Source organism: Hippoglossus stenolepis, chromosome 14, assembly GCF_022539355.2.
Source record: "Hippoglossus stenolepis isolate QCI-W04-F060 chromosome 14, HSTE1.2, whole genome shotgun sequence".
NCBI classification, from domain to species: domain Eukaryota; kingdom Metazoa; phylum Chordata; class Actinopteri; order Pleuronectiformes; family Pleuronectidae; genus Hippoglossus; species Hippoglossus stenolepis.
Window position 1 is genome coordinate 18,849,510 of NC_061496.1, and position 27,484 is coordinate 18,876,993.

The 27,484-nt window shown below is 41.3% G+C and overlaps 1 protein-coding gene across 1 annotated transcript in view; it reads right to left on the bottom strand.

Moving 5' to 3' along the window:
* Nucleotides 1–2,658: 2,658 nt before the first annotated feature.
* Nucleotides 2,659–27,484, bottom strand: part of yjefn3 (YjeF N-terminal domain containing 3) — a 42,687-nt gene continuing 17,861 nt past the window's right edge. The window contains exons 2-6 of the mRNA XM_047343071.1: nucleotides 16,885–16,993; nucleotides 9,517–9,627; nucleotides 5,836–5,949; nucleotides 3,673–3,823; nucleotides 2,659–3,428 (exon numbers count right to left, since the gene is read on the bottom strand). Coding sequence (XP_047199027.1) covers nucleotides 3,232–3,428; nucleotides 3,673–3,823; nucleotides 5,836–5,949; nucleotides 9,517–9,627; nucleotides 16,885–16,993 — 682 coding nt within the window. The 3' untranslated portion in view covers nucleotides 2,659–3,231. The remainder of the gene's footprint in view (nucleotides 3,429–3,672; nucleotides 3,824–5,835; nucleotides 5,950–9,516; nucleotides 9,628–16,884; nucleotides 16,994–27,484) is intronic.

The following is a 27,484-nucleotide window of genomic DNA, read 5'->3' on the forward strand; positions in this document are numbered from 1 at the left end:
AGTTACTTTTTTCCACCTATCCATTATATATAGTAGCAGTAGTAGAGTGGCACTCAGTAGCGCATACCTCCACCAAGGCCAAACAGTCCCCTAAAACAGTCCCCTCAAATTAAATCAGGCTGCAACAAATGTCCCACACTTAAAGCTGTCAGTTGCCTAAATGTGCCTGATATTTTTCGTCAAGATCCTTGAATTATTCCCTAGGAAAACTGTGAAAATGTTGGGAAAACGCCCTATCTTCCAATGTTAAAGAAAGTGGGAAAAAAATCCTGGATCCTGGATCCATACTGCATCCTACCACCAGGTTTCATGGAAATCCATTCAGTTGTTTTTGTGTTATCTTGCTTACGAACAAATAAACAAATCGACCAACAAACACGGATAAAAACACAACCTCCTAGTTAAATATTGTCATTTTTACACCAATACATTTCTACGACAGCAATTCTTTTGTGGTTATATTTCAGATAAGGATTTTACATTATTTAAACTTACATAAGCTACAATACAACACAAGACGTTTCTGCCTCATTGACTTGTTAACTCCTACAAAACAATCACATCTGTTCCCTTTGTTAAGTTTCACATCTCTTGTTGTTGCTATCACTTACACCAAAGAGGGAGCTTTACTGTGAGCCTCTCATATGGTTCCATTTAAGTACATTTAAAAAAAAAAATTCACTAAAAGGGCATCACAAAATTAGACTTATTTGTTATTACAGATTTGAGGAGCTGAACTTTTCTTTATTATTGAGTTAATCACCTCACAAAACCTCTGGTCGTCACCTTAGTCCTGAACCAATCTCCAACCAGCTACAATAGCAAAACACTGCTCACACATTGATGCATCAGTATCTAATAATGTTAAATAATCTGTCAAATAATTTTTCATTTTGACACTTTAAGTACGTTTTGCTTATAATATTTCTGTATTTTTACTTAAGTAGGATGTGGTGCTTGTACATATGAAGGAGTACTTTTGCATCATTGTATCTGAGTACTTCTTCACCTCTGTCATAATTAAAGATCGCAAGCAGCTTCAACAAAATGAAAGCTACTGAAGATGACACATAATCATGCAATCAGTATTTTGGATAAGAAAACTATAAGACCTGCTTTGTTCTCAAAGAACCTAAATAAGTCAAATTTTATTAAAATGTCTAATAATAACCAACTGATAATAGACTTAAATGCCCACATAACCAGGCTGCTATATGAGTAAGCTGGAAACACGGAAAGTAAATAACCATAGATGTGTTTGATGAAAGATGTCCAATATGAAACATGAAATGATTATTGTTTTAAAATCTGTATCTCTCACGATCAAAAGCCCTGGAATCCTTTGAGTTACACTGAGAGACAGTGCCCTGAAAATCACTCAACCTTGAGCTTTTGTGCGTTGCTCAATCAAAGCAGTGGATAAATCCTCCTGCCTTACTTCTATTCACACTAAATCCTTTCACCGCATTTCTCCTCCGTGTAAGAATATCTGTCACTGGATATTAAAACAAGTGCAGCTGACAGTTATGATTGTTCTATTCTTCGGGCCACCGACGACTCCGGAGCTCATTTCTCAGCCGCTCTCACGAGAAGCACAAGTGACAGAGTGGTGACAAGCCGTTGTTTCCTGACGGGGGATTGGACAGGCATGAAAGACAGGCCCACTGAGCGCTCAGACATATTTCTACAACCCTCGTCAGCTCTCCTCTGGAAGATTTAATGCCGCCGAGCGAAAGAGGGGATTGACATTCCTTTTCACTGACTTTCTACGCCCACTCTCACGTGTGCACACACACACACACACACACACACACACACGCACGCACTCACCAGGCGTTACTGCATCAGTATCCAGAAGAAGCTCCTGTGTATCATTTAAATGACCTCATCCATAAACAGCCCAGCAGCCTCTCTTAGTCATTCTCATTGGAGCCTGAAACTCTGAGCTCAATAATGAGAGACCGTCCTCGACAGCCGGTCACCTGGTTATGGCTTTCATTACCAAATCAAGTCCAAATGGGAAGCAATAAACAAACATAACTGTGCACCCATCTGACAAATACAACTTTAATCGCAGATGATGTGCATACAACGCAGCCTGGTCGCCTGTTGGCCAGTGGCCGCCATTTAAAAACAACAAACTGGGCTAGTTTTTAGGATAATCTGTACTCCAGTGTTGTGCAGTAACACAAACTTAAAACATAATTTGATAAACATGACAGATGGATAGTCCTATTCAACGGCTGTATTATACCTGTCATCTGAATTTAGATAATAAAGGTAACATATAGACTGTATTTTTCATAGTCATAATCATGTGTCAGTCTCAGCCGTCAATCAGGAGGTATCACCACGTTCGTCATCAAATCATCAAATAACGGATAAAAAAAAAAAATCCTGGAAAAATGAGCAATGTGATAAGAACCACTTAAAATGATCGAAAATGATAACCCTCTTTGTCAAAACTGTATTTGACATGTACTTTTTTGTTTGGTCCATGTCCCACCTGCTAACATGGAGGAGGTGGAGTTTATGACTATATTGAAGCCAACCACCAGGAAGTGTGGCCATATTGGTAAGGTTGTGTTAACCTAAAATACAGTACAGATTGATTATTGCAGCTTTAATTGAAAGAAAACAAAACACACAGAACTTCAGTTTTCTTTAAGTTTAACCGTTTTTTTTATTGGACAACGAGAACTGGACCTTGTGTACCAGCAAATTGAAGTAACTGAAACAATAGTAATGTGCAGGTGGACCAACTCAAACAATAACACGTGAACAGAACATTTGGATTCTCCGACGTACACCGACTCCGCTCAGCAGCACGTCTCAGTAGAAAGTTACATGTAAGAACAGAAAAGCATCAGAACATGAACAGTCAAAAAGAAAGTGCTGAAAATAAAGTTCCATTTCTTGGCGTCTTAAAAAAACATAATCTTTGCTTGCTGAGACTGTGTCTGTCTTTTGCAAAGTAATCATAAAACAGTGTAATGCTACAGCTTTTACAAGTTCACACAAAAAACTCCTCGTGCCATTCCCCTAAAAAGACATGACTCAAACCACAGGTTCTAAACAGTATCCCTCTACTGTAGCTCAACAGCACATGTAGCCTGTGTCACACAACTGAGATGGCAACATTAATCTATAAAATACAAAACAAGAGAATTGATTAACTGTACTTTTATCTTTTTTTTTTGTTTTAGCTGTGGCCCCACTGGATCCCATGTGTTACAACTCTATGAGACAGTCTGTGCCGGGGTAGTCTGGGAGGTTTAGCTCGTATTTTTTCTGGATGTCATAGGGCAGGAAGCGTCCGGCCAAGAAATGCTTCCCCGTGAAATTCATGGCACACTTCTTTGGTGCTGTAAGCGAGATGAGAACGTCCGGGTTAATCCCGTCCTGACTCGGTTCCTCTATATCCCAACCTGAGAGAGACAGGACGAAAAGAGACGTTGGAGAAAAAGAGCTTAGTGATCATTTTCTGCCTGCTCAGAATCAGCAGGTAGTGTATTCAGGGATATGATAAGCTCACACTGAGCAGACTGTAGAATTTATCTCCCCGTGTACCTCCAACCTCCAGTCTGGGAGCCAACGCTCCTGGGCAGCTGCCTGAAGGCTCATTTATCATGTGTTTCCAGCCTGAAATCGAACATTTGCATGAACACCTACCTGAAGGCACATCCACACTGGCAATGGGGATCTTCACTTGCTTCAGGGTGACCAGAATACCAGAGTAAGGCTCCTTAATGTTGGTCCAGTCTGACTCTGGGCCCAGCATGGCATCAATCACTAGGTTGTAGGCATCGTTTATGAGCTGCACCTGAACACAACACACCTCAGTATGAACAGTTTATTCCAGTTTGCTTTTCTCAGAGACTGAGGAAAGCATGGCCTCACTGATATAGTCTACTTGACGAAACTATCTTTATTGTTCCTACAATTGTGACTTTTGCCATTTATCATATTTTTCTTATTTAGTTGGTGCAGCGTGCAAATCTACAAGCCTCTGTCACTGCAAGCATGGAGCATTACAGTAAGTGGTTGATGTCCTCTGCCCTGTCAAAGCCCCTGTTCACACCTGGTGTTAACATCCGTCCTGAGAGATCTGATCACAAGTGGTCAGCTCTGAGTTCATCTGTTCACACCTGATATTAAAATCACACAAGTGTCTTCTGTGATCACTTGGATCGGATCTCACTTCCCGTTCTATTTGCAAATAATCAGGTACATAATTTTTGTTCGCACAGACCAAATTATGTTGTTTTTTAATGCCTGAGTTTACAGATCTACCGATGTCACTGTGTTTGTGTTGGTGTATAGTGTGTGTGTGTGTGTGTGTGTGTGTGTGTGTGTGTGTGTGTGTGTGTGTGTGTGTGTGTGTGTGTGTGTGTGTGTGTCAGCGTTAGTGAGTGAGCAAGCAAGAGAGAGAGGTGTCTCGTGGGGCTGAATGACTCTTGGACAGTTCTGCTGTGAAGAAAGATTCGACCAATTTAAGAAAATAATTGAACATAATGTGGTGATCAGTGTTGCTATTGTGGAGGTGGCAACAAGCAATCTCATATCAATATAAATCAATAAATGTTCAATATAATGAATAATATGTTTGATTCAATATTAAACTGTAGCGGTTCAGAGACTTAAGCTGAACAGGCGATCCTTCGTATAGCATCACTGACGGCAGTTCGCAGGGTAATAGAGTTGATGGCGATGAAGACTAAAGCTCAAACTGAACAGTGGACCCCCGACTCAGGAGAGCTGAGGAAACAGCTTTTTGTGATATGAACTTTGCTAGAACTGAAATGCTAACCAGGAGCATGAAGCTAAACCAGCTTCCCTGCTGTTCCCGCCGGATGTTCGAGCTCCTTGAACAACCAATGAAGCACAACAGGATTCGCTGATCTAGCAAATCTGTCACGGGTCACAGAGAGGGTGTTCACATCCCAAAGTCACGTTGTTCTTTACTCATAAATGAGTTTGGATCAAGGGGCTGCAATGAGCGTTACAAGGTGAAACCAATGGGTGGACAAGAATCACACAATTCTGAAGAGACTGATCTTGAACTCCAGGTTGTGCTTCACTTTTCTATCATATATTATGTCAATAAAACTCAATTGTCTCCAGCTGAGTTTAGCAAATCTAATGGTTAAGTTCCAAAGTTATACTTTCTCCTGTGCAAGCTTTCTTTGTGTTGCTATGTCGAGTCATAGCAACACAAAGACTAAACACACTGTAACATTGGAAAATTCCCACTTTCTTTCACTGTCACTGCAAACTACTAAATCTTTGTATTAACTGTGGCTGATAGTTTTTGCAGAGAAAGAGGATTTGGATTGTTTCCGATATGTTTTACTGGAATCACATTAGGATCTGTTTTCACAGCCACTATGGAGAGGAAGACTTTTTACAGGGACCACTAACTCTTTCATTGTTTTACTGTTTTAAGCTTCTTCTTTTTTTTAAGTGAAGCTACCCTTTAACGGCACAGAAAAGAAAACAGTATTTTTCCAGACTTTTCCCCAAAGTTGGCTTTATTAAATACTGGTGAGATTACAGGCCTATAATTATTGATTCAAATTTAAATCATATGAAATTTGGATGAACTACCCAAATATCAATTTCCAAATTTTCATGGGCCACAACCTGAGACGTTTAGGAGCAACTGGTCTGAACAAGATTCAACAATTTAGTCAAAAGCAACAAATTGCTCAACAACACACACTTGAAAAGTAGTTTTCAGTATCACAATAAAACTGCACTTCATGTCCAGACACCACTGAGGTCCATGCTTATGAAATGTGTTGAAATCAGTTATCGTGTAAGAGTGCTGCTGACCTCTGTGGGGAGGTAGGAGAGGAACGGGATGTCCATCTTTTCACACTGAACCGTGAAATCCTGGTGTAGACTGTGAGAGGAGCGTTTGGGGTGGTAGATGGTGGGCTCATACTCCTACATGAGACGAGGCCACAGGAATAAGAGGGGGTTACACAGCCAATGATATTAGGAATCGTCAACGTAATTAAGTGTGGATGATGCATCGACGGACATTTATTACATGTGGTTCACGACAAGTGAAAATACTGTTAACAAGTGATCAGCAGTTGTGGTTTTTTCTACAGTCTGTTCCCTGAATGAATACTTCCTTTATAAACCGAGAAGAGTGGAAATCCAGACACCTGCAGTCTGAAGAGTCTGTGATGCTCAGCAGGAAGCAGCTGTGACCTCACTCATAAAAACCTGGGTCCAGTGTCACTGTCAGTGTGTGTGTGTGTGTGTGTGTGTGTGTGTGTGTGTGTGTGTGTGTGTGTGTGTGTGTGTGTTTGCATGTTTAAAAGTCCGTCCATCACAATACACTGAAAACGAAATGAATCATGTCTGTTGTGCTCATTTCTTTTAATACAAATGCTTTGGCTCTAAACAATGCACAACATGTTGCTATTGACGACAAGCAGAGTAACTCCAGCTCATTATTTGTGGAAAGTCACATTTCTGTTGAACTGCAAGTGGACAGTAACCAAGTAGATTTACTGGAGTAGGCCTACTGTACTTGAATAAAAAAAACATAGGTACTTTATACTTCACAACGTAGTATAAGAGCCACTTGAAGGGGAGAAAAAATCGGATATTTCGAGAATGAAGTAATCATTTTAAGCTAAGTATCATTTTAAAGAAGTCTGTTTCAGTTACAATGAGGATTGTGGAGTATCTTTAGAAGTTATACTTGAGTATACGTTTCACAAGTAATAAAATACACACATCAGTACATCAGCATCACATCATCATAAGTATCAGAACTGTGAAAAGACTCTGTGAGAAACTGTTTATTCTGAAGAAAGAACCACATGAGGAGAGGAGGAAATGCTTGGTCATAGTCGACTGTATTTCGCTAGTTACGTCTGCAGGATATTTACAGGGGTTTCATTGTTTCTCAAACAATGAGATTGGTTCAAGATTCAAAAAATGTTTCCATCTTTATTCTCGTAATACTATGACTTTCTTTCTAATTCAATTTCGACTTTATTCTTGAAATATCAGATTTATCCTTTTCTTTTATACGGCCCTATAAGGTATCCATCATTATACTTCAAGCATGTTACATTTCAGATGCAAATTCTTTATACTCAACTACATTTATTAGACATTAAATTATAACACTGTAACTTTAAGTGAGGTACTTGTACTTGTAATGAAACAAGTTTGATCTTGTATCTGTACTTTTCTTCAAGTAGAGTATTTGAAAGCTTCTTCATGTTCATGAGATCCAAAACCTTTATTGTACAGGGAGGAGACGGAAATCTCAGGGACTTTTTCTCACAATCCGGGTAAATAAAACTAAAACACTCTATGTGGAGCTCCTTTGGTATCCCAAACCAATCAAACCTCCACAGCGAGGATCCCCTGACATCATCGAGCTGGCAGAGCGAAAAACAATCTATTGTGTGTGTGTGCATGTGTGTGTGTGTGCATGTGTGTGTGTGTGCATGTGTGTGTCACTGTCCCTCAGGGTTTGCCCTTGACCTCATCAGCAGCAAAACCATCAAGCTGTGTGAAACTAAGAGCTCCCCATGCCTGTCAGTGTCACCGAGCCCGAACAGAAATGAGCCGTGAGACACAAACAAGCAGAGGGCACAGACGGGGTCTTTCTCCAGTTAATGCTCACAGACGACAGGGTCACACCTCCTCTCTCTGAGGGACGGCCGTGGTGTTCTGTCGGATCCTGATGTCGCACACAGCTTATTAGGAACGGAGGGATGAGGTCTGCAGGACAATTAAGTCTTTGACTAATGAAAAACTTTCAATACAGCATCTTAATGTTAATGTGTAAACTGGGCACACTGTTTATATTCTGGTGACACTGTTCAACTTCTATTCTATACAGATTTGTATAATTCCTTGCATTTATAATGCATGTTTACCTATTTATTACTTTTACTGACATTATTTTGATTTGACTCTTTGCTGCTGCAGCACAGCACATGTCTCCATTATGGGACTAACAAAGGATTATCTTATCCTATCCTAATTTAGCATCCTTTAAATGTGGTTGTTTTACTGTCTGCTGCCTCCAGAGACAGATTGTAATGATATACAACAAGCTGTGAAGTTACAGCGGGACCAATGTGCACTGGACTTAGATTGTTGTAGTGATCCAACTTTAGCTTTGATCAAAGAGTATCTGAGTTGTCCGGTAAATGCACCATTTAGTTTTTCCGTATATACCGAACCCTGGAAATAATCACAGAGTTATGACAGACTCCGACACGACCTGACTTTGTGAACACGAACATCTTGTAGTGACGTGAGAAGCGAGTTGGCCCGGTCGCCTGCAAGTGATCATATGCTCTGTCTGATCACATTCACAGCTCCGCATCAGGGGCTCAACGCCATGTGTGTGTATATGTGTTTGCAAGTGTGTGTGTGCGAATGTTTGTGTCTCGCGTGTACGCATGCATGTCTCCTTGCTGACAGGGATCACGTCGCACCATGAAAAACATAAACCGTTACACCAGCTCCACAGTCCAAAGTGAGTGCTCGAGTTTCTTAAAATAGGAGCAGTTTCAGACTTGTGAGGTCCCAGTCGGCCAATTGCAGTGTTTGGTCAAACATTATAACAAAGTACAAAGTAATAAAATAGCAGACAAAACGCATAAATGATACCTTTTAAAAGAGGGAATCAGCGCCCAGCTTCTTAAAGTTTTTCACGCCAAGATACTGAGAAGCCCCTTAGTCATTTCTCAAATGGCAGATTAAAATATATCACTCTCATAGTCCTCTGACCTCATCGTCGGCCTTAAGAGGGAAACAGACAGAGTGGGGGATAGACTCCACAGAGAGCCATCAGCCTGCCTAAACAAAGTCTGTCTAACATGGTTTTAATCGGAGCTGTAAATGCTCTGTAAATCCAGCATGTCAGACATATATAGAAAAGAGTATGGATGCATTCCTCTATAAACCAAAGACCCCAAAAACACATATCCATTATTTCCTTTCCAATAAAGTCGTGGACTGCGGGGGCAGGCAGACGTGCACTCAAATGAACTGCACCGTGTAAAAAAAGACACTCTTCTGGCTGTGGTGTGTTCGGAGAGGATGGGTCCCTGCCTCCAAAAACAATTTGTCTTGGGTTTGTCAGTCAGTGTGTGGCCTGCGAGGGAAACATCGTGGTCATGACATCAGATCATGGCCGCCGAGCGTAAGACGCAGACGGCTTTAACGAGAGTAACAATGGCATGATGTCATGGCTGTCTGAGTGCCCTCGCAGTGAGGGTAATGGCATAACGTCTCCGAGCAATCTACAGGAGCAGAAATGAAACTGTGTAAAACCTGTCTGGGAGATCCTGTGTTGGTCCTGATGTGAGACTGTTTATTCCACTGTGATTTAATCCATATAATGACTGTGCGAGCACCGGACTGTAATGGATCATTTGTTGTGTTATTAAATCCATTTACTCTGCTGGAAATCTGCTTTTGTGTTATCAGCCACACTAATGCATGTCTGTACAGTTGTTTACTTACAAATATGCGCAGGTGTCGGGCGCACACCAGCCCAATGGAGCCGTTCTGATCGGGACCACAGATCACCAGCACTGTTGGCTGCTTCTTTGCTAGAGAGCTGAGGGGGTAGGCCTGGTGGAGAGAAGACACGAGAGGCAAATAAAGGGTTAGAGACGAGCTGATGACTGGGCGGACGGAAAGATGTGAGACAGAGAGATAGAAGAGATTTACTGAGGAGAAAATAGAAAGGGTTAGTGAGACAAAAACAAGAGGAAGATCGATGGTCATCAGTGTTCAGTGTGATCCCTCGGACTTCGGGCTTCTTATTCAGGGCAGGTCATCCAATCTGTGATTGGCCTCTGCATCGTACTCAGAGTCCCTTCCTGCAGCATGCCGCACATGCCAGACAAGGGTGGAAATGGAACCAGGGCCATTGTCTATGAGAAAAAGCCCAATCTTATTAAAATAACCCTGGCAGTAGGGGAGAAAATACCAGTGTCCTTTGCCATGGGACGCTTCCATTTATACGCCACACTTTCCGTCTCTGCCCTGGCTGCAGCGGATTGCTGGCATCCGCCTCGTCTACTGGCCACACGTTTCCTTGTAAATCACCCTGGGCCTTCGGAAACAAGGCCGGTATATATAGGCCTGCGCAACTGTCAACCTGAGAAGACCCAAACAGAAGTGTGTGTGTGTGTGTGTGTGTGTGTGTGTGTGTGTGTGTGTGTGTGTGTGTGTGTGTGTGTGTGTGTGTGTGTGTGTGTGTGTGTGTGTGTGTGTGTGTGTGTTATGTGTTACGTTTTTTAAAGGTCATAGCATAATTTCCTAAACCAGAAAATGAACAATTTACGCTGACGTCAGGAAAACCTGTCCAATTAGAGCCCAATAAATGTTTGTCAGAACGGCAGTTTACAGTAACACTTAAGATTACAGCCCACAAATTAAAGTGAAAAAGGATATTTTAAGAACAAGAAGTTTAAAAATAGCATACTGTTTGTTTATTAGGAGTGTTTATATTCACTTACATAACAATGTAGTTGTGGTTGACCCAAAGAATATAATGTGATGCACTTTGAATATATACATATGGTTAACATATTTTGTTTTGTATGCATTTTAAAGGCTTATTTTTGTACATCTCTGTAATTATTTAGGCTAGTAGTAATAATAATAATTATTATAATAATAATAATAATAATAACTTTATTTGTATAGTTCCTTTTCAAAACAGTCATTACAAAGTGCTTCACAATGATGACAAATAAAACATAAAAGGCAACAAGCAATTTATTACAACATCATTTCAAATGATTGGGAAAAGAAAAGGATAAAAGAAACATAATAGCTAAAAACAAGTAAAAGCCATTTGGTAAAAGTGGGTTTTGAGATATGATGGAACTAAACACAACTAAATATTTCATTTTCTAAGTATCCTGTATTTTAAAGGGTAATTAACAGTATCGTAACAAAGTACATGTATGAGGTCTTGGCCCTGTTATTACAAGACTTGTCCTCCCCTTTAACTAATATATTGCAATTGTTTTACATTATAGGTTGCAGGCTGTCAGGCAACTTTTACATAATTCAAATTGAGCTGCTTCATTCTCTGGTGTTAATTCTCGGCCCCCTGAGCCTGAATTAGGCCCAAAATTCCTCCACTGCACATAAAGCCCATTAACTTCCTCTTCCACTAATGTATTCACAGCAGGAGAAAGTTCATATGGAGAAATAGGCCATTCTCCACTTCGGATAATTGGATATAACAAGACTGCATTAACCAGAGCGATGGATCCAGGAGGAGAGACAGCGGCTGTTATCTCCCATCATAACAGCTCAGCTGAGAAATCATCACACGGACTCAATGGGCCACGGGGCTGATGGTAATATCAGGAAAGAGGAGCAGGGAGCGATCGAGAGGGAACAAGAGACAGGAGGTATAGAAACTAAAAGTGTGCAACAGTAAATCAGGACAGTCGTTAATTTTCATATCTGATGAGACAGAGGCTTTTGTGAGTTTCACACTGTGTAACCTGATCTTATGATATAACCTCTCAGTGGCACTCACTGCAAATATGTACTTTGTGTGCTAACCTGCAACTTAGAGGGAAATGCTAACTCATCCATATTCAGTATGTGTTTTATCGACTAGAACAAAATATCAGGAGGTTAAATAAACAGAGGTAGCAGACCTGAGCAGCACAGATCTATTTATTTATGTTAACAAGGGACCAAATAACTGTGTAGTGAGAAAGGGTCTATTCAGACCTCTAACTATTGTTCAACATGCAATAGCAAGAAGCTATTTCCATCTAATTTCCTCCAATAAACCCACCATGAGTTAGTCAAATGGAAGTGGTTTTCCTCAGGAGGTGGAGGAAACCAAATGGGAGCTAAAAGTAGAGTAAATATTAGACTTTACATCATCTGGTGGACAGAAATACAACTCCTGATGAGTTTTCCTGCTGCTCCAAGTCTGCTGGGTACGTTCATGTGCATCAGCATACAATAACTCACATTACCCCTAGGATTAATTATTGCCTGTCTATGGTGTCTGTGTTGCTGAAGGTGCTGCTGGGTTTGTTTTGTAATGGGAAATACTGGCAGAAGGACTGCAGGGTCAATCTTCACACAAATAATGAATTTCACGACTACTTTAATCACCATTTTAAAAACAATTTCCAAGTTTGACCTGATGCCCGGTGCTTTTGGATGTTTTACACACTAATGCTGACAGCATGGCCGAAACAAAAGACAGTTGTATGGATTTATTTATATATTTTTATATATTTTTTCGGCATTTCACCTTTACTGATGGGACAGTAACCATGAGATGGGGAGAGAGAGTGGGGAAGATATGCAGCAAAGGTCAGAACCAAACCTGCAGCCACTGAGGACTCAAGCCTCCATATGCAGGGTGCCATCGCTACCAGGTGAGCCGGTCGTCTGGATTTGTGCAGATCACTAAATCTCTTTCTTATATCAAGTAACTATCTTAATAGAATTCTATCCATCCATTATCTAGACTGCTTGGCCGTTGAGGGTCGCGCTGGGAGCCGGAGCCGGGCGATACATCCTGGAGAGGTCGACAGCGCATAACAGGACCAACATGTAGAGACAAACAACCATTCACTCTACAGTCAATTCAGAGTAGCTTCTTAACCCAACCCCAATCTACATGTCTTTAGACTGTGGGAGGAAGCCGAAGTACCCGGAGAAAACCCCCACACACACACAGGAGTAAACAAGTCTATGATACACTTGAATCCAAAATTGTGTGACTTTTTTAAAATCTAGTTCAAACTGCATAGACAGCAAATGTAACCACAGTATTGTTTAAGAAAAACGATGTTTCCACACTCTGTTTCGATGTTGCTCAGATGGTTTCCAGTGTTTGAGATATTTATGATATTTCTGATGTGTCTGCGATCTCTACAAGTGCAGCCAGATGGTGTGTTCCATCTGTTGAGCAGGTTTGTGATGTGCTTGCTACTTTTCGTCTGCTCTCCTGTAGATCTTTGTACATCTTGGTTTAGTATATATACTGTATATATATAATTATAAAACATTGCATAAATGCATCAGGAACAATACTGTTAAACCTAATCTAACTAGAAGAGAGGAACCAGGAGGGTAGGGTCAAGGGCAGAGCAGTGCTGGGACCCACCACAACTGCAACCACACACACACACACACACGCCTGAAAAATATAGTTCGCTTGATTGCAATACGGTCTCTCAGGGAGCTCCGCTTTGATGTAAATGGTAAAGACACATGTGCATTCACTTCCAATCAACCTGAAACACACACTGATCCTGAGAAAACATTATCAGGGCCCTAAAAACACAAATATACTTCCATATGCAGAGAAACAGGGCCTTTAATAGGACACTAGGAGACCAACCTGAAGTCCGGGGGCTCCTGTAAACTATTGCCTAATTTATTGCTGTGTGGTAACAAAAACTTCTTCTGTCTCCACTAAGGTGATGAAAAGCCTCAGACTGATACAGAAACACACACACAGTCTGGGCCTGATGGCTGTGGCTGCTGGAACAGTAAAGGGATTACTTACAGAAAACCTAAAACCAATCTGGCAACCCGAGGTGTAGGTGAGTGTGCGTGAGTGAGCACATGGTCATTTGTGTGGTGTACTCGGAGGCCAGCAGCAGCAGGCCTGTAGTGAAATCAATGAAATCAGACTGTCTGCATCTCCTTCTACTGTAATTTTCCTTAAATAGCAGTGATGTCATGTAAGCGGTAGCGTGCTGCTGGCGGCTGTGGGCAGCAGAGATCCACAGCGTCCAGGGCCGTGTTTGTCTAGTAAGGCTACGCTGTTGGGGCTGCATGGTGGAGGGCCCGGCATGGGGCCAGCAGGGGCTGATGATAATAGAGGGGAAGTGGATGTGGTGGGTTTAATCACATACTCACACACAAAGTCTCTGCTTCTGACTGATGCTGCTGCTGCTGCACACTGCCCGTCTAAGCTTTTACCTCTCTTTGTTTCTTTTTCATGTTCCTCATTTTTCCTCTCACTATCGTTTAACGGTATCTGTTGTGTGTGTCTGTCGCAGCCCAACAGTGTAATTACTTTCTTTGGTTGAACAATGTGTTGTTTTATTAAACATTTATAAACCTAATCACCAATGGTGAAATAATTCAAACCAAAACAATTGAAAGCAGAAAAAACTAAATCAGCTCCATCAAGCATTAATACAATAATGACTATGTCACACTAGTGCAACAAGCTGTAACCATGACAATGAAATATTTGGTTTGATATTCACATTTAGAGCAACAGTTACTTTTCGGTTCTGTTTTGGTCTCCACCAACAATCTGGCTTTTTAGCCACTAAATGTTCAATTTAGCTAATCCCTGACTTTGTCTGTTTTGCTGAGCAGTCGCCTGCTACAGCTGGAGTTTTGTGAGGGTTGACAAAAAACAAAACAACGAGCTAAAAGAAGTTAAAATACTCACATAGAGTTGGGTGACAATTCAATGTGGGTTTGTGATTACAAGCAGCACCTTTCACAATAAACATTTGGTATTGATAAATACAGCTTTAAAGAGAGCAGGTCATTATTGTATTACTCAATCAGGTATGACACAAATCAACAAAAGTTTCCTTGTTCCTATTCTTGAGAAATCTAAAATTGTCTGATTTCCTGTGAATGTTTGAGGATAGTGTTGAAATTATCATGTGTATAATCTGCATTAAAAAAAAAAACAATCATCTTAGGTTTACTTCTATGTCTCTATGCCTCAGATTGATATGATGCATGTGCAAAAGATCTATTTATACTTTTCGAGCAATAGTTTCTCCCTTTTGGCTCCGTTTTGGTCTCCACCAAACCCTGGGGGAAATATATGGCTTTTTAGCTACAGGTAGCGCAGAGTGGGTTATTCGAGTGTCCTCACTTAAAAAGCTCATGTATCTAAGTGGAACAGCAGAGTTGGGTAATGATTTAATGTGCGTTTGTAAATACAAATGGGAACTTTCACATGACACATACTCAACTGGTCAATTGTTAATTAAAAATATTGATTAATGTAGCTTTAAAAAGAGCCGGTCAGTCTATTATGACACAAATCAATGAGAATTTCCTCAGTCTACTCTTCAGAATCTTATTTGATTTTACATTGATGTTTGCCTCTAGTGTTGGAAATATTATTATAATAACGTACATGGTAAAAACCAACATTCTTATATTTATTTAAACAATGTCTCTTTATGGCTTTTCTCTTTCTAAAACCGTTAAAGGTGTCTCGTCTAACGGTTGTTACCACTTAGTTCAGTGGTTTCTGCAACACGTGTGTTTCTGCTTCTGTGTGTTTCTCTGTGTCTTTGTCTCCTTCCCCCTTTTTCTTTTTCTCTTCATCCCTCTTCCTGACAGCAACGCCAGGTTTCATGTGTCTTGCAGCTCAGACTCTTATTCATCACAGCCCGCTGAAGAGTCCACTAAGGAAACCAGTGTGGCATGAAACCAAGCCAGTGGTCTGGTCAAAGGGAACCACATGTGTTCCCAACAGCCCTCCACAGACAGGCAGACACACACACACTCACACACACACCCTCCCTCCCTCCCTCCCTCTCTCTCTTTTTTGGCTCAACACAGTCCAGATCGCAGCAGCAGAATATAAACTGCGTCCACACCAGAGAAGATGGAGCTGCGGTTCTGGTTCTCGGTGTGGTTCTGGACTGCGAGCGCAGACTGAGCTCAGGTGTTCTGCCCCGAGGAGAGCCGCTCAAATATTTGGAGGTAAATGTCACAGAAAATAAGAACATTTCCTCCACATAATAATCCGACACTTTGGATGGAAGTTCATGCAAATTGGGGAAAAGTGTAAGTGGCAGCAGCTGTGACTTCTTGCCCCCCTCTAACAATCCAACAGTCAAAACAGGATCACTGTTGTTTTTCACATTATCACTGACACAGACTGTGCAGCGGCTTTTCTATAAAACAATAAAAAAAATCGGAGGAAATTTGCGACCTCTATGAAACGGTTTGCTGACACAGTTAAGGCTATTTAACCGATTTGGTTGGCTGAGGCCTCGACAGTGCATCTGTATTGGATGGTTTTATTTGGTTATAAATTTCACAATAAGGGAAAGGAAAATAATAAAAACTGTGTGTAGTTCTGGGCTTTGCTCTAATTTGCAAATACGAAGACAGAGCAAAAACTGTTCACATGGGAAACTGCTGTGGCTCAGGGGTTAGAGCGGCTGTCCTCAAACCAAAAGGTCGGCATGCTGAAGTGTCCTTGGGCAAGGTACTGAACCACAAATGGCCCCTTCTCATAGAGAAAGTGCTGCACATAGATGCACTGTATGAATGTGTGTGTGTGTGAATGTAAAACTGTACTGTAAAGCTCTTTGAGTGGTCAACAGGACTAGGAAAGGCCTTTAATATTTACCAGAACATATGATAAAATATGAAAAATAAATTGGAAGTGCTGGTGTGACAGTAGTGGTCAGATAAACACACACCAAAATACACAAAAACACACGCACGTCAGAGTAAATAGCAGCCGCTGTTCAGTAGTTAGTGCTGCTGGTTTAATGGCCCAAAAATAATAGCTTTAAAAGCACAACAGCACATTCAAAGCATTGGTTCATTTCACAATAAAACCAAACTGCTCGGCCTATATAAACCCGAAAGCTTTATCAACCTTCATTTATCGGGATAGTACGTGATTGGATCAGCCCATGACCACATCACTAGGGATGGATGGAAATTATGAATGACTCAAAAATAGAAGGAAAAAAAGTACTTTGGCTTGAGCCGTCTTCTCCTTCACTTACATCAGGGAAATGAAACGAGGGTAAAATGGAAAATACGAAGCAAAGACAGATGGACTGAAACTTTCTGGAGATGTGGAAGCTGTGCACTGACCTTGGTGATGGCGATGGCGCACGCTTGTCCCCAGATCTCTATCAGCTGCTGTTGTCCAAACCTGTAGTCCCTCACCAGCTCTGTCTCGATAGCTGCCGCCTCCCCTTTACTGTGGGACACAGAGCAGCAGGGTGAGAAAGAGACGCAACATGTTTGTTCATCGTTAGCATCCAAACCAAACGCTCTGAGCCTCGTGCACGACTCATTATCTGCAATGTCTATGTACTTTGCTTTAATTTGACCTTTTCACTCTTTTTGGTTTACATGCAGTAACTTCCATATCAACCACCACTGTTATAACAATGTCATATAACAAACACACACACTCTCTCTGTGTATAAATTGTGATTGGATTATATTATGTACATTTTTATTATTTTTTTGATTCCCTATTTTTTTTCGGATATAGTTTTTTTTGAGTATATTGTTACAATGTATTATCTGGTTTGTCATGTGCCTGATACCTTGCTGCTGTGATAGAGGAATGTCCCTCTATCCATCCATCCATGTAGCACCACTGTATGCTACACCTTTCTATCACACAACATTCACACAAAGCCATCACTTTGGGGGTGAGTGTCTTGCCCGACGACACTGTGGACACCGACAAGCGGACTGGAGGAGCCAGGGATCGAACCACCGACCCTCTGGTTCGTGGACGACCTCCTGAGCCACAGTTGCCTTATGCATATTGAAAATATTCCTAATGCAATGAGCAGTGTTACATGTCTTTTGTTTAGCAAGATATTCTTTTTATTTGTCTATTTGGGTTAGTTTTGTTAAGTTAATGCAGTTTACTGTTAACATTTATACTTAATTTTTTTATAAATTGTCAATGATGAAACTGTAGTTTTATAGTATTAATGACTTGTAGTTTCAGTTGTTTTTCCACCTCTCGTCTGTTTAATTGGTTTGTCCTGCCAATATATATTTTCCAACTGTTTGTCATTAGTAAGGTCAGTTCTGTGTTGAGGTCTAAGCTCCTCTGTTGCCGTTTATTTTTATCTATTTTCACTTTTGTTCCATTTGTTGATTCCTTTTAGGACCTAGTTTGGTTGATAATCACTTTGTGTATTGTTTCTTCTCATTTTGGGAGTAAATGAAAAACTGTTTTCAAATCCCAAACGCTGATTCCTGTGTTTCTCTGCTTGGTCTCTAACAGAACTCCACTGTACATCTATAAAGCAGCAGGCCAACACTACCACAGGCATTTACAAGGGGACTTTCAGTTTTTAACGTGACACATAATTTGTCTGTTTACATACGGTGTCAAATGGTCATTATATATGATCGGCTGAAGCTACAAGTGTGGCCGGAAGGTTTTTAAGAGATATACAGTATGCATGAGTCAAGGTCTTCTCATAACAAACGTCTGGGAAATGTGGCCATGAAACTCACAACTACAACTTAACATTAGTGTGTGTGTGCTGTACAGTGTAAGGACACAACATAAAGTTTATGTATAAGTTTTTACATTCTTTACACACAGTTTATATGTGTGTTCAAATATTCCTTCTGAACCGATCCCCAGAGGTGCGTGTCTGTGTGAATGTGTGTGATGGATGCAGTTCGGCTCACAGAGCAGTGGGCAGGAGACATTGCACAGTGCTGACGCCTGTTATTCAGAATGTGAAGAGCAGGAAGAGGCTGAGGGGAAAATCCACCCTGTGTCCCTTCATCTTTTAACATTCTGTAATATCCCTATTACTCTACAGACACCTGGTGGTCGTCCTCTGTACTGCATGGCCTGAGCCCCGAAGCGGTCCCTTTCAATTGTCTTCATTAATGTTTTCAATTGACTGAACTGTGCTGCTTAATTACCACAGAGTCATTCAAGTGAGATTAGACATTTGTGTCAAACTTATTAAAAATCATTTATCAGAGTGCTGCCGGCCAATAAGAGCACATGGCAGGGGGATCAATGGACAAAAGCAATATTGTGCTTTTAATCAGCACCGACTCAACAGGGTCACTCCACTACCTCTCAACGACGTTCAAGAGCTGTGTGTGTGTGCGTGCGTGCGTGCGTGCGTGCGTGCGTGCGTGCGTGCGTGCGTGCGTGCGTGCGCGTGTGTGTGTGTGTGTGTATGTGTGTGTGTGACGCTAAATGTCCAATCCACATCAGCAACAATGATCCTGATGGTAAATTGAACCTCCACAAACAGAGGATTCATAATATTCCATAGTCAAACATGTACATAATCAGAGCACAGATTAGCTCCACAGCAGATTTGTTTTAAATGGGTTTGCAGAATTTTAGTGAGGTCAGCACTTGCAGCATATTTATGTACACAGCCATCCTTCTAACTGTAATAAAATAATTTCAGCTTTCATGCAGTGCAATAATAATAACGCTGGCCAGGGCTGTTGCGTCATAACTATTGTGCCGCTTCATCCATTTTCCAGGAAGACAAATCACTGTTACTGTTCTGTTTGTGCATAACAATTACAGTGAAGGACTGTATCTGAATCTTTATATTATGTGTCCTTGCTCGAGTGTGTGTGTGTGTGTGTGTGTGTGTGTGTGTGTGTGTGTGTGTGTGTGTGTGTGTGTGTGTGTGTGTGTGTGTGTGTGTGTGTGTGTGTGTGTGTGTGTGTGTGTGTGTGTGTGTGTGTGTGTGTGTGTGTGTGTGTGTGCAGGCAAGCCAGTGTTTCTAAGTGGGGCTCCTGGCATTTACCTGAGCCAGTGGAGCGACAGCAGCTGTCACCCACAGCTCACCTCAGGGAAGTTTCCTGAGTCGGTGTGACAAGTTGATCTTTGGAAAGTTCACCTCGGTCCACAGGGTTCGCTCTATGTTCCGCTGCACCCATTAGCACCAGAGCCTCTTGCCGCTTTCCCTGAGCTGAATTGATTCTACAACAGGACTGTGAATTTAATTTGTCTGCCTTTAAGGGTCGGGGGGGGGGGAGGGGAAGCCGCCATTCGATGTGTTGTTATTTTTGGGTGGAGAACCTAGGAACAGTGCTGCTGCTTGAACAGGGCGCTACTATTGATCCTTAACCTTGCTGACCGAACAAAGTGCTGTGGGTGTTCCGGCTTTAGCCAGGAGATGCTGCCACAAGGGAGCAGCACAGTGTTCAGGATGGCAGATGGCTGACACACACTGCATGTGTTTTTTTTTTCACCGTTTACCATCTCTCATCCTGCTGATTACAATCTTTGACCAGGCATTTATTTACTTGAAGCTACTGAAGGACACTGAATACCTTAGCATAACCTATTATTCCATTTAAATGTGCAAGTAGCTTCTGAGGCTAAAGGAAAGTGGGCAGGCAGATATATGTCACCCAGACCTGGATTTAAGAAAACTAGAATAGCACTCTGGCTGTTTTCTCTCTTTCTCTCTCACACACACACACAACACACACACACACACCACACACACACACACACACACACACACACACACACACACACACACACACACACACAAAACACACACACTGGAGATGCTGCTGACCCCATTTTAGTTTGAAAGTCAGGTGCATAATTTGTTTTCCGGACATGCAGAAACAGAGACGTTTGAAAACGATGCTGTAGATAACTGCTTGCTGATTGGGTCTTTTTGGTCACCGGTGTGGAGCTCAACATGGATAATATATTGCAAATGTTGACCCCGTTGTCTTCGCTAACAGCTATCTTACGATGATGTAACTGCTTACATGCGTGGGGGAAGAGTTAATACTCAGTGGCATGCCCAGTGTGCGTGAGTGGTCACGTGATATGCGTTGCCAGGCATGTTAGTGTGGACAGGGATTAAAACTGATAACAGACCCAAAACATGTGGACAGAGGTGTTTTGGTTTGAAGATGCCATTTAACCGGTTCTTCTCCATATCGCTTCTTTCCACCAAGTTTCATAGTAATGCAGTCATTTTTGCATAATCTTGCTCACAAACCAACAAATGAAAGGACGGGTGAAAACATAATTTCCCTGGTGGAGGTAATGAGCTCTTATGAGTAGTTGCTTCTGTTGCAGCAGTCATGCAGCAGCCTGCGGCCTCTCCCCACTGGGAGAGATGATTTCCCTGAACGCTGGGGTGTGATGTGCTTCTGCAATATGTCATATTCATTGTAGCACTGCTCAACTGTGATCACAAGCTGCTTAATGAGTCTGTTTACTTTACACATGAGATAAGGTAAAATGAATCTTTAATGGCCCCTGTGGGGAAATTGCCACACTGCAGCAGTACAAGACCGAAGCATATATACGGCAAAAATAATAATGATTTTAGAAATGATCGAGTAGTTGAGGGGTCATAAAAACACCGAAATGAAACAATTATGTCGAGCAATCGCAGAGTAATAATACATTCTTATTGTTTCTGAAAAATCTAAGCATATTAGTGGTTACAAAAAACTATAATTCAAAAATGTAGCTATAGAGCTGTAAATGGAGAATACAACATATTACACAATCCAGTACAACATCCAGTACAACTCACCCATGTAATGCCAACCTATAATAACACGTTACTGTATGCATTCTGAAGCTGTGAAGTGTCCTTGTATCGTGAGAGATGAGAACTCCACTGGGCATCAGTAGTGCTTCTGTTTTTCTAGCTCTGAAAGACTGAAATAGCCACATTTCACCACCCCCTCCCTCGCTGTTTGCCTAATTTCCACCTTTCCAGGATGATCTGCTGGTGAGAAATGGAGCAGGACTGAAATAACTTCCATGTCTATTACAATCCAGATTTAAATGCAGTGAAAATCACAAGTAAATTAATCTCACTTTATTTTTGGCTCTCTTTCCTACAAGTTTTAACGGAACAATTCTATGACACTTTTACTTCATTAGTGACGTTCTTTCAATGTTCTTTAAATGTTCTAGTCCGATTTATCCATGGTGCAGCCCTGCCTTATCTACCTATTCCAGATATTCTGTTGGATAATTAACAGAATTTTACCCACCACAGTAAAAGGCCAGGTGCAATGGGAACTGTCGTGGTGTATTTAAGAGCAGGTAATAATTAGTCAGACTGCTGCTGTGGAGAGGACAGAAAGAATGAAAACACTGTTATTAGGTTCCCTCTTCTTAGTCCCTCCTCTCCTCCACTATCTGTCCACCTCCTGCCGCATTTATGTAGCTCTCAACTACCTCTGATGATACTTCAGGCCTTTTTAAACACTAATTAAGCACCGCAACAAAGGGCATCTTGATAACAGGGAAACTGTGACATTTCCATAGAATTTAACGTCTTCTTTGTTGCTGTCTATCACAGTTAAGTGAAAGTGGGGCCTAAATATATCTTCCCATGCACATATATATATATATATATATATATATATATATATATATATATATATATATATACATGAAATGTTTTGTGTTTGCTACAGCTGCTGTTCTACTGAATAGCCACAAGCATCAGTGGAAACTGAAACATCCTCGACATGACTCAACCTCTCGAAACTAGAAACAGAATAATATCTCTTTTGAAAACTACACGTGTGCTGTCTATCGCCGTATATGTCACAACTATATGTATACGTCTGCTCTCAATTCAGGCTAATAATAACATTTAAAAATTGTATACGATTCTCATGAGGACAAATAGGACATCTCATTTAACCTTGGTAAATATCAAAAGATGCTTCTGCGCCCTGATGCTGAAATACCTTGACCTGAATGTGCATCACATTCTGAGGAACCGAAGTGCAGCAGAAGACCCTGCAGTGATCTCCACGCTGATTTTTCCTTTCAGTCGGTCACTTGGTTCTCATTTGATCCCCAACTCTTTCTCCCTAGTTTACCCTTATTCATGTTCGTTCTCCGTCTTCCTCTGCCTCTCTCGACCTCGTATTTCTCCATCCTCTGCCTCTGCTCTGCTTTACACTTCACTGAGCCAGGGTGACGGCAGATGGAGGGCTGACAGTAAAAGATGCGTGCAGAGAGAGGGAGAGAGAACAGAGACCGAGAGAGAACATGGGAGATGACTCACCCTGGCTGATGTAATTTGTTTTGTGGGTTTTATATCAATACCTGAAGAATGCCTTTAGAGGAAAAATGCAGAATGCAACTACAGAGGTGAGGCTGCAGACCTGTCATCACTGCCCTGCAATAATCTCATTATAAGCACGCAGCCTCGTTCCAGCTAAAAGGTTTTGGTCGTAATTTTGGCATCATGCTGATGGACAGTCGTGGTTATGTTCTCCGCAGCATTACAGCATGCGCTATGTTGCTGGCAGAATGGATCCCCTGCTATCTTAACCAGATTATCTGTGGGTTTTCCCAGGTGTGGGTGTGCATCTAATTGTGTGTAATAGTGTCATCTCAGGACACCTTTCATCATCAGGCAAGCCTCCTGGAGGGGGCCTCCAGGAAGTCCTGCAGCCTCCAGCTAAGAGACCATGTAACAGGGAATAATGGGGGGGCAGGGAGACGCTGGATGCTTCGTCCTCGTTCAGTAAAATGAGAGTAAAATAGAAAATGACTTCTATAAAGGCATCAGTGGGAACACCATAAAAGAGGGGTGCATCGGGGGAGGATTTTCTGAAACCAATTACTCGCAATAACATGAAAAGGCACTATTTTTGTCTCTGAAAGGAAAAAGTACAATAACTCAAACACAACAAATAAGAAACAGGTGGTTACATAAACTTAGCTCAATTGAAAAATCAATGACCCACAGAGATTTATGTCTGAGTGTATCTGTCTAGACTTTCTGAGTGTATAGTTAGATATATGATGGGTTTTTGAGGTACCTGGCTAAATGAGACATTTTTTATTTAAAGTTAAATATTTGCAAACCCAAAACACAAATCATGGACTGCAGATTAAAATGTGCCCTTTATGGCACATTCACATGATTGACCCTGGTACTTGACGTGCATTAATGTGCGTTGTGTCATTTGAAATAGAGTCGACATAAGTGAGTGGGGCTCATTACAACTGCTATGGAGTCAAATAAGGATCATTAACATTATGGCCTTGGGAAAATGTTCATAAATGTTTTCACAGCTTGCAGTTGTATGCGGTATCACCTTGAGTGAGCAAATTAGAATTTGTGAAATTGTAACAGAAAACTAAATCTCACAAATTCAAGTTTTTTATTTCATTTCATCAAGTTCTTTTCTGACCACAGACAAAGAGACGACTGCACCAGACACTGGACCAACCATTGATGCCGCCGCCATATTTGATCGAGCAAATTGTCAGTTATCTATGTTTTTATTGTTATGATTGTAATTATGATACTAAAATATAATTCTCATACACACTTTTATATTTATAGGCTTTTATTAATAATTATATACATCTAGCTTTAAACTATATTACTCTTATATTACATACTTTTTCTACTATACTATGTTTCATTTGTTACACTGCTTTAACATCTAAACATGCATCCTACTCTATCTTATAAATGTCTTTGTCTGTTATTATGACTTGTTTGTATTTGCCGATTTTGTTCAATTTTTCTCAATGAGTGAGCAACGTGTTGATTGGTTAGTCAGCTCAGGTGTAAATACACTGTTAAAGTGCTTTGAGTGGTCATCAAGACTAGAAAAGCGCTATATAAATACAAAACCATTTACCATTTACCATTTAAAAATATCCCTGCACAATTCTTTCGTACACATGCACAAAATATTTCTTTAGAGGCAAATATTTAAAACATGCATTCAGATATTTTTTACGTGCAAAAAAAGGTGGTATAGAACTGCAGGCTGTGAAATTATCTGTGGACACACAAGCTCAAAATATGAATCACTGTTACTCAAAGTCACTTGTTTAGATTTTTAGAAGCCATAAGATAGATAGTGTTTTTACGGAGGACCAGGGGCTGCAGCAGTGTGTCATAAACAGCCTCAGCTGGCAGATAGGAGCTCGCCCTGCTCCTCCATATGGTCCCTTTCTAACTGCCCAGCATGAACCCCTTCATACTGCTCAATTCTTATCCAATCAGGATGCATGATTCACTTAGTTTCAAGTCTCCTTTGGTAATAATTTAGCCCTGGCTATATGTGATGTGTGTGTGTGTGTGAGACACAGAGGGACACAATCACATCCATACGACGTCTCCACCAGCATCATTCTTTCAAATCCGGCTTAATCAATTTATCTGTCTGCTCATGTTCCTCATATCCGGTACAATGAGACGGACATTCTTTAGATGATCTCAATCAGTGGCTCCTGCGTTTTGCTCTCATAACTCATGGTGTCGCAGAGCAGCCATGCACCTGTGGACATAAAACATGGATGGATTATGTTTACCCGAAGCCACAGGTGCTGGCAGGCTCACGTAAGTGCTTTATTTCCTCTGTGTGAGTGTCCTCAAGATGCTAATGTCCATCCGTGGATCAGGTCTACTTATCCCTCATATTTAGATGTCATGTGCATGGCTGTTATCTAGATGGAGGAGCACCCATCCACAGACACACACACACACACACACACACACACACACACACACACACACACACACACACACACACACACACACACACACATACATATATAGCACACGCAGATGCATTCGAGCACAAAAACATACACACCCCCACTTGACCACAGGTTGCAACACCCTGTGGCCTCCTGAGTGCTCCTTAATCCTTTCACTTTGTCCAGAATATCCACCTCTGCCTCGACTTTAAACCCTGCACCCCCGCTCTGAGGCCAGGGGCCATCAGCATCACAAATTGCATGTTGTCACATCCGATTCATTCTCAATGTCGCTGGGTCTCGTCCTCTAGGTACTGGAGATGGAGCACAGTGGCTAACACAATTTCTAAGCCCGCTGACCAGAACACAGCAGACCGGTCACGTGTGTTACTAAGTGACCTGAACTTTAATAATGACAATTTATCAGTTGCCCTGCTCTTTAGGAGGAGCAGCTTGTCTCTGGTGAGGGACTTGGCCCGGCTATAATTATATTTATAAATCTTTATCTCCCTGATCAGGAACTGACCCTATGTATCAGACTGACTTCACACACACAGCATCAACAACTACCAAAATCCTTTCAATCATTTCTTTTCATTATAGCTTCAATTCCATACTGTTTATTTTATTCAGTTTCGATGGGAAAAGGTTGACCTCATTTCTCTCACTAGTGTGTCCCTTATGCAGATCCCTGGTGCCACAGCAACAAAGTCGCCATAATCATCATCATCAAAAAATTGTTCACTAGGCCCATTTATGTCAAAGGAAAAGGAGACTTGCATTCAGTAGCTCACTCAAAATACATCTCAACATCCAGCAGATCAGCAGTCACATTTTCACAGACAATTCCTCCGTCAATATGGACACATGCTGAGACACTACTGGATGTAGTTTGGGGATTGGATTTGCAGTGCTTTTTAAATCAATTCATTTAGTTTCAAAAATGAGATTGTTGTCCCATGTCTGAACAAGGCTTTTGACTTCTTTCCTTCAATTATTTTTGTAATCTTCCCTATCATGAAAGTATAAAGTATAATCAATATGTTGAATGACAACGTGTGAAGAGAAAGTTCTCGTTTTGATGAAACTGCAGATAAATATTATCCAATTTTCTAGTTCCTCTCAGCTCTACAGAGTATTTCAGTGTGTTTCTTTGTGCTAACAGCTTAGCACTAAAGTCCAGACAGATAGTTAATGATAATAATAATAACAGCTTGAATTTATATAACACCTCTCAAGAGACCCAAGGATGCTTTACATGTGTCAGTGGGGACAAAAAGAGAAAAGAAAAGAAAGTAATTTGCACAGAACAGGACAGAAACAAACAGCACTACTGGCAGGGTGGAGCATTAACTGAGGCCAAAAGCCTTAGTGAACAGGTGGTGTTTGAACAGTTTTTTAAAGATGTCCAGAGATGCAGCGTTGCATATTTTGGTGGGGAGAGAGTTCCAGGGGGCTGCGACACAGAAGGCTCTGTCTCCAAAGGATTACAGCTTGGTGTTGGGGATGGAGGAGGTCAGTTAGATAAAGTGGGGCTAGGGCGTGGAGGGATTTATAGTGGATGCAGGCCTTGATTGGGAGCCAGTGAGATGAATGAGGGTCGTGGTGATTTGCTGCCAGGGTTTAGTGCAGGTGAGAACCCTGGCGGCAGAGTTCTGCACATACTGAAGTCTGTCTCCATTACAGTTTTCCAGGCGGCAGGTAATGAAGGCATGAATGAGGGTTTCTGCCACAGAGTCGGGGAGTGAAGGCCGGAGTCTGGAGATGTTTTTTAGATGAAAGAAGGCGGATTTGGTGACAGGATTTGATGTGGGATTGGAAAGAGAGGGCGGAGTCAGGAATGACACCCAGGTTGGGGACCTCGGGGGATGGAGCAGCAGTCAGTGACGAGGAGGAGATCTCCAGCCTTCCAAGCATGAGCTCAGTCTTCTTATTGTTAAGTTTATGGCTAGCTGGTGAACATAGTGGAAGATCAAGTAGCCAAAGAGACAGATATTTCTCTCAGGAGCACGTGGAGAACAAAAAAGAGCAAAAAATAAAGATATAGTTGGAATTTCTTTTTTTTACATATACCTAAATAACTATTGCAGCTGATTTTGCATCATATCGGCTGGACAACAAATTCACCACATCAACTCAACAGCTGTTAATACAACATTTAAGAATGTCCCTAAGTCCCTAAGAAAAACTGTTATTACAGCTGAAATTTTT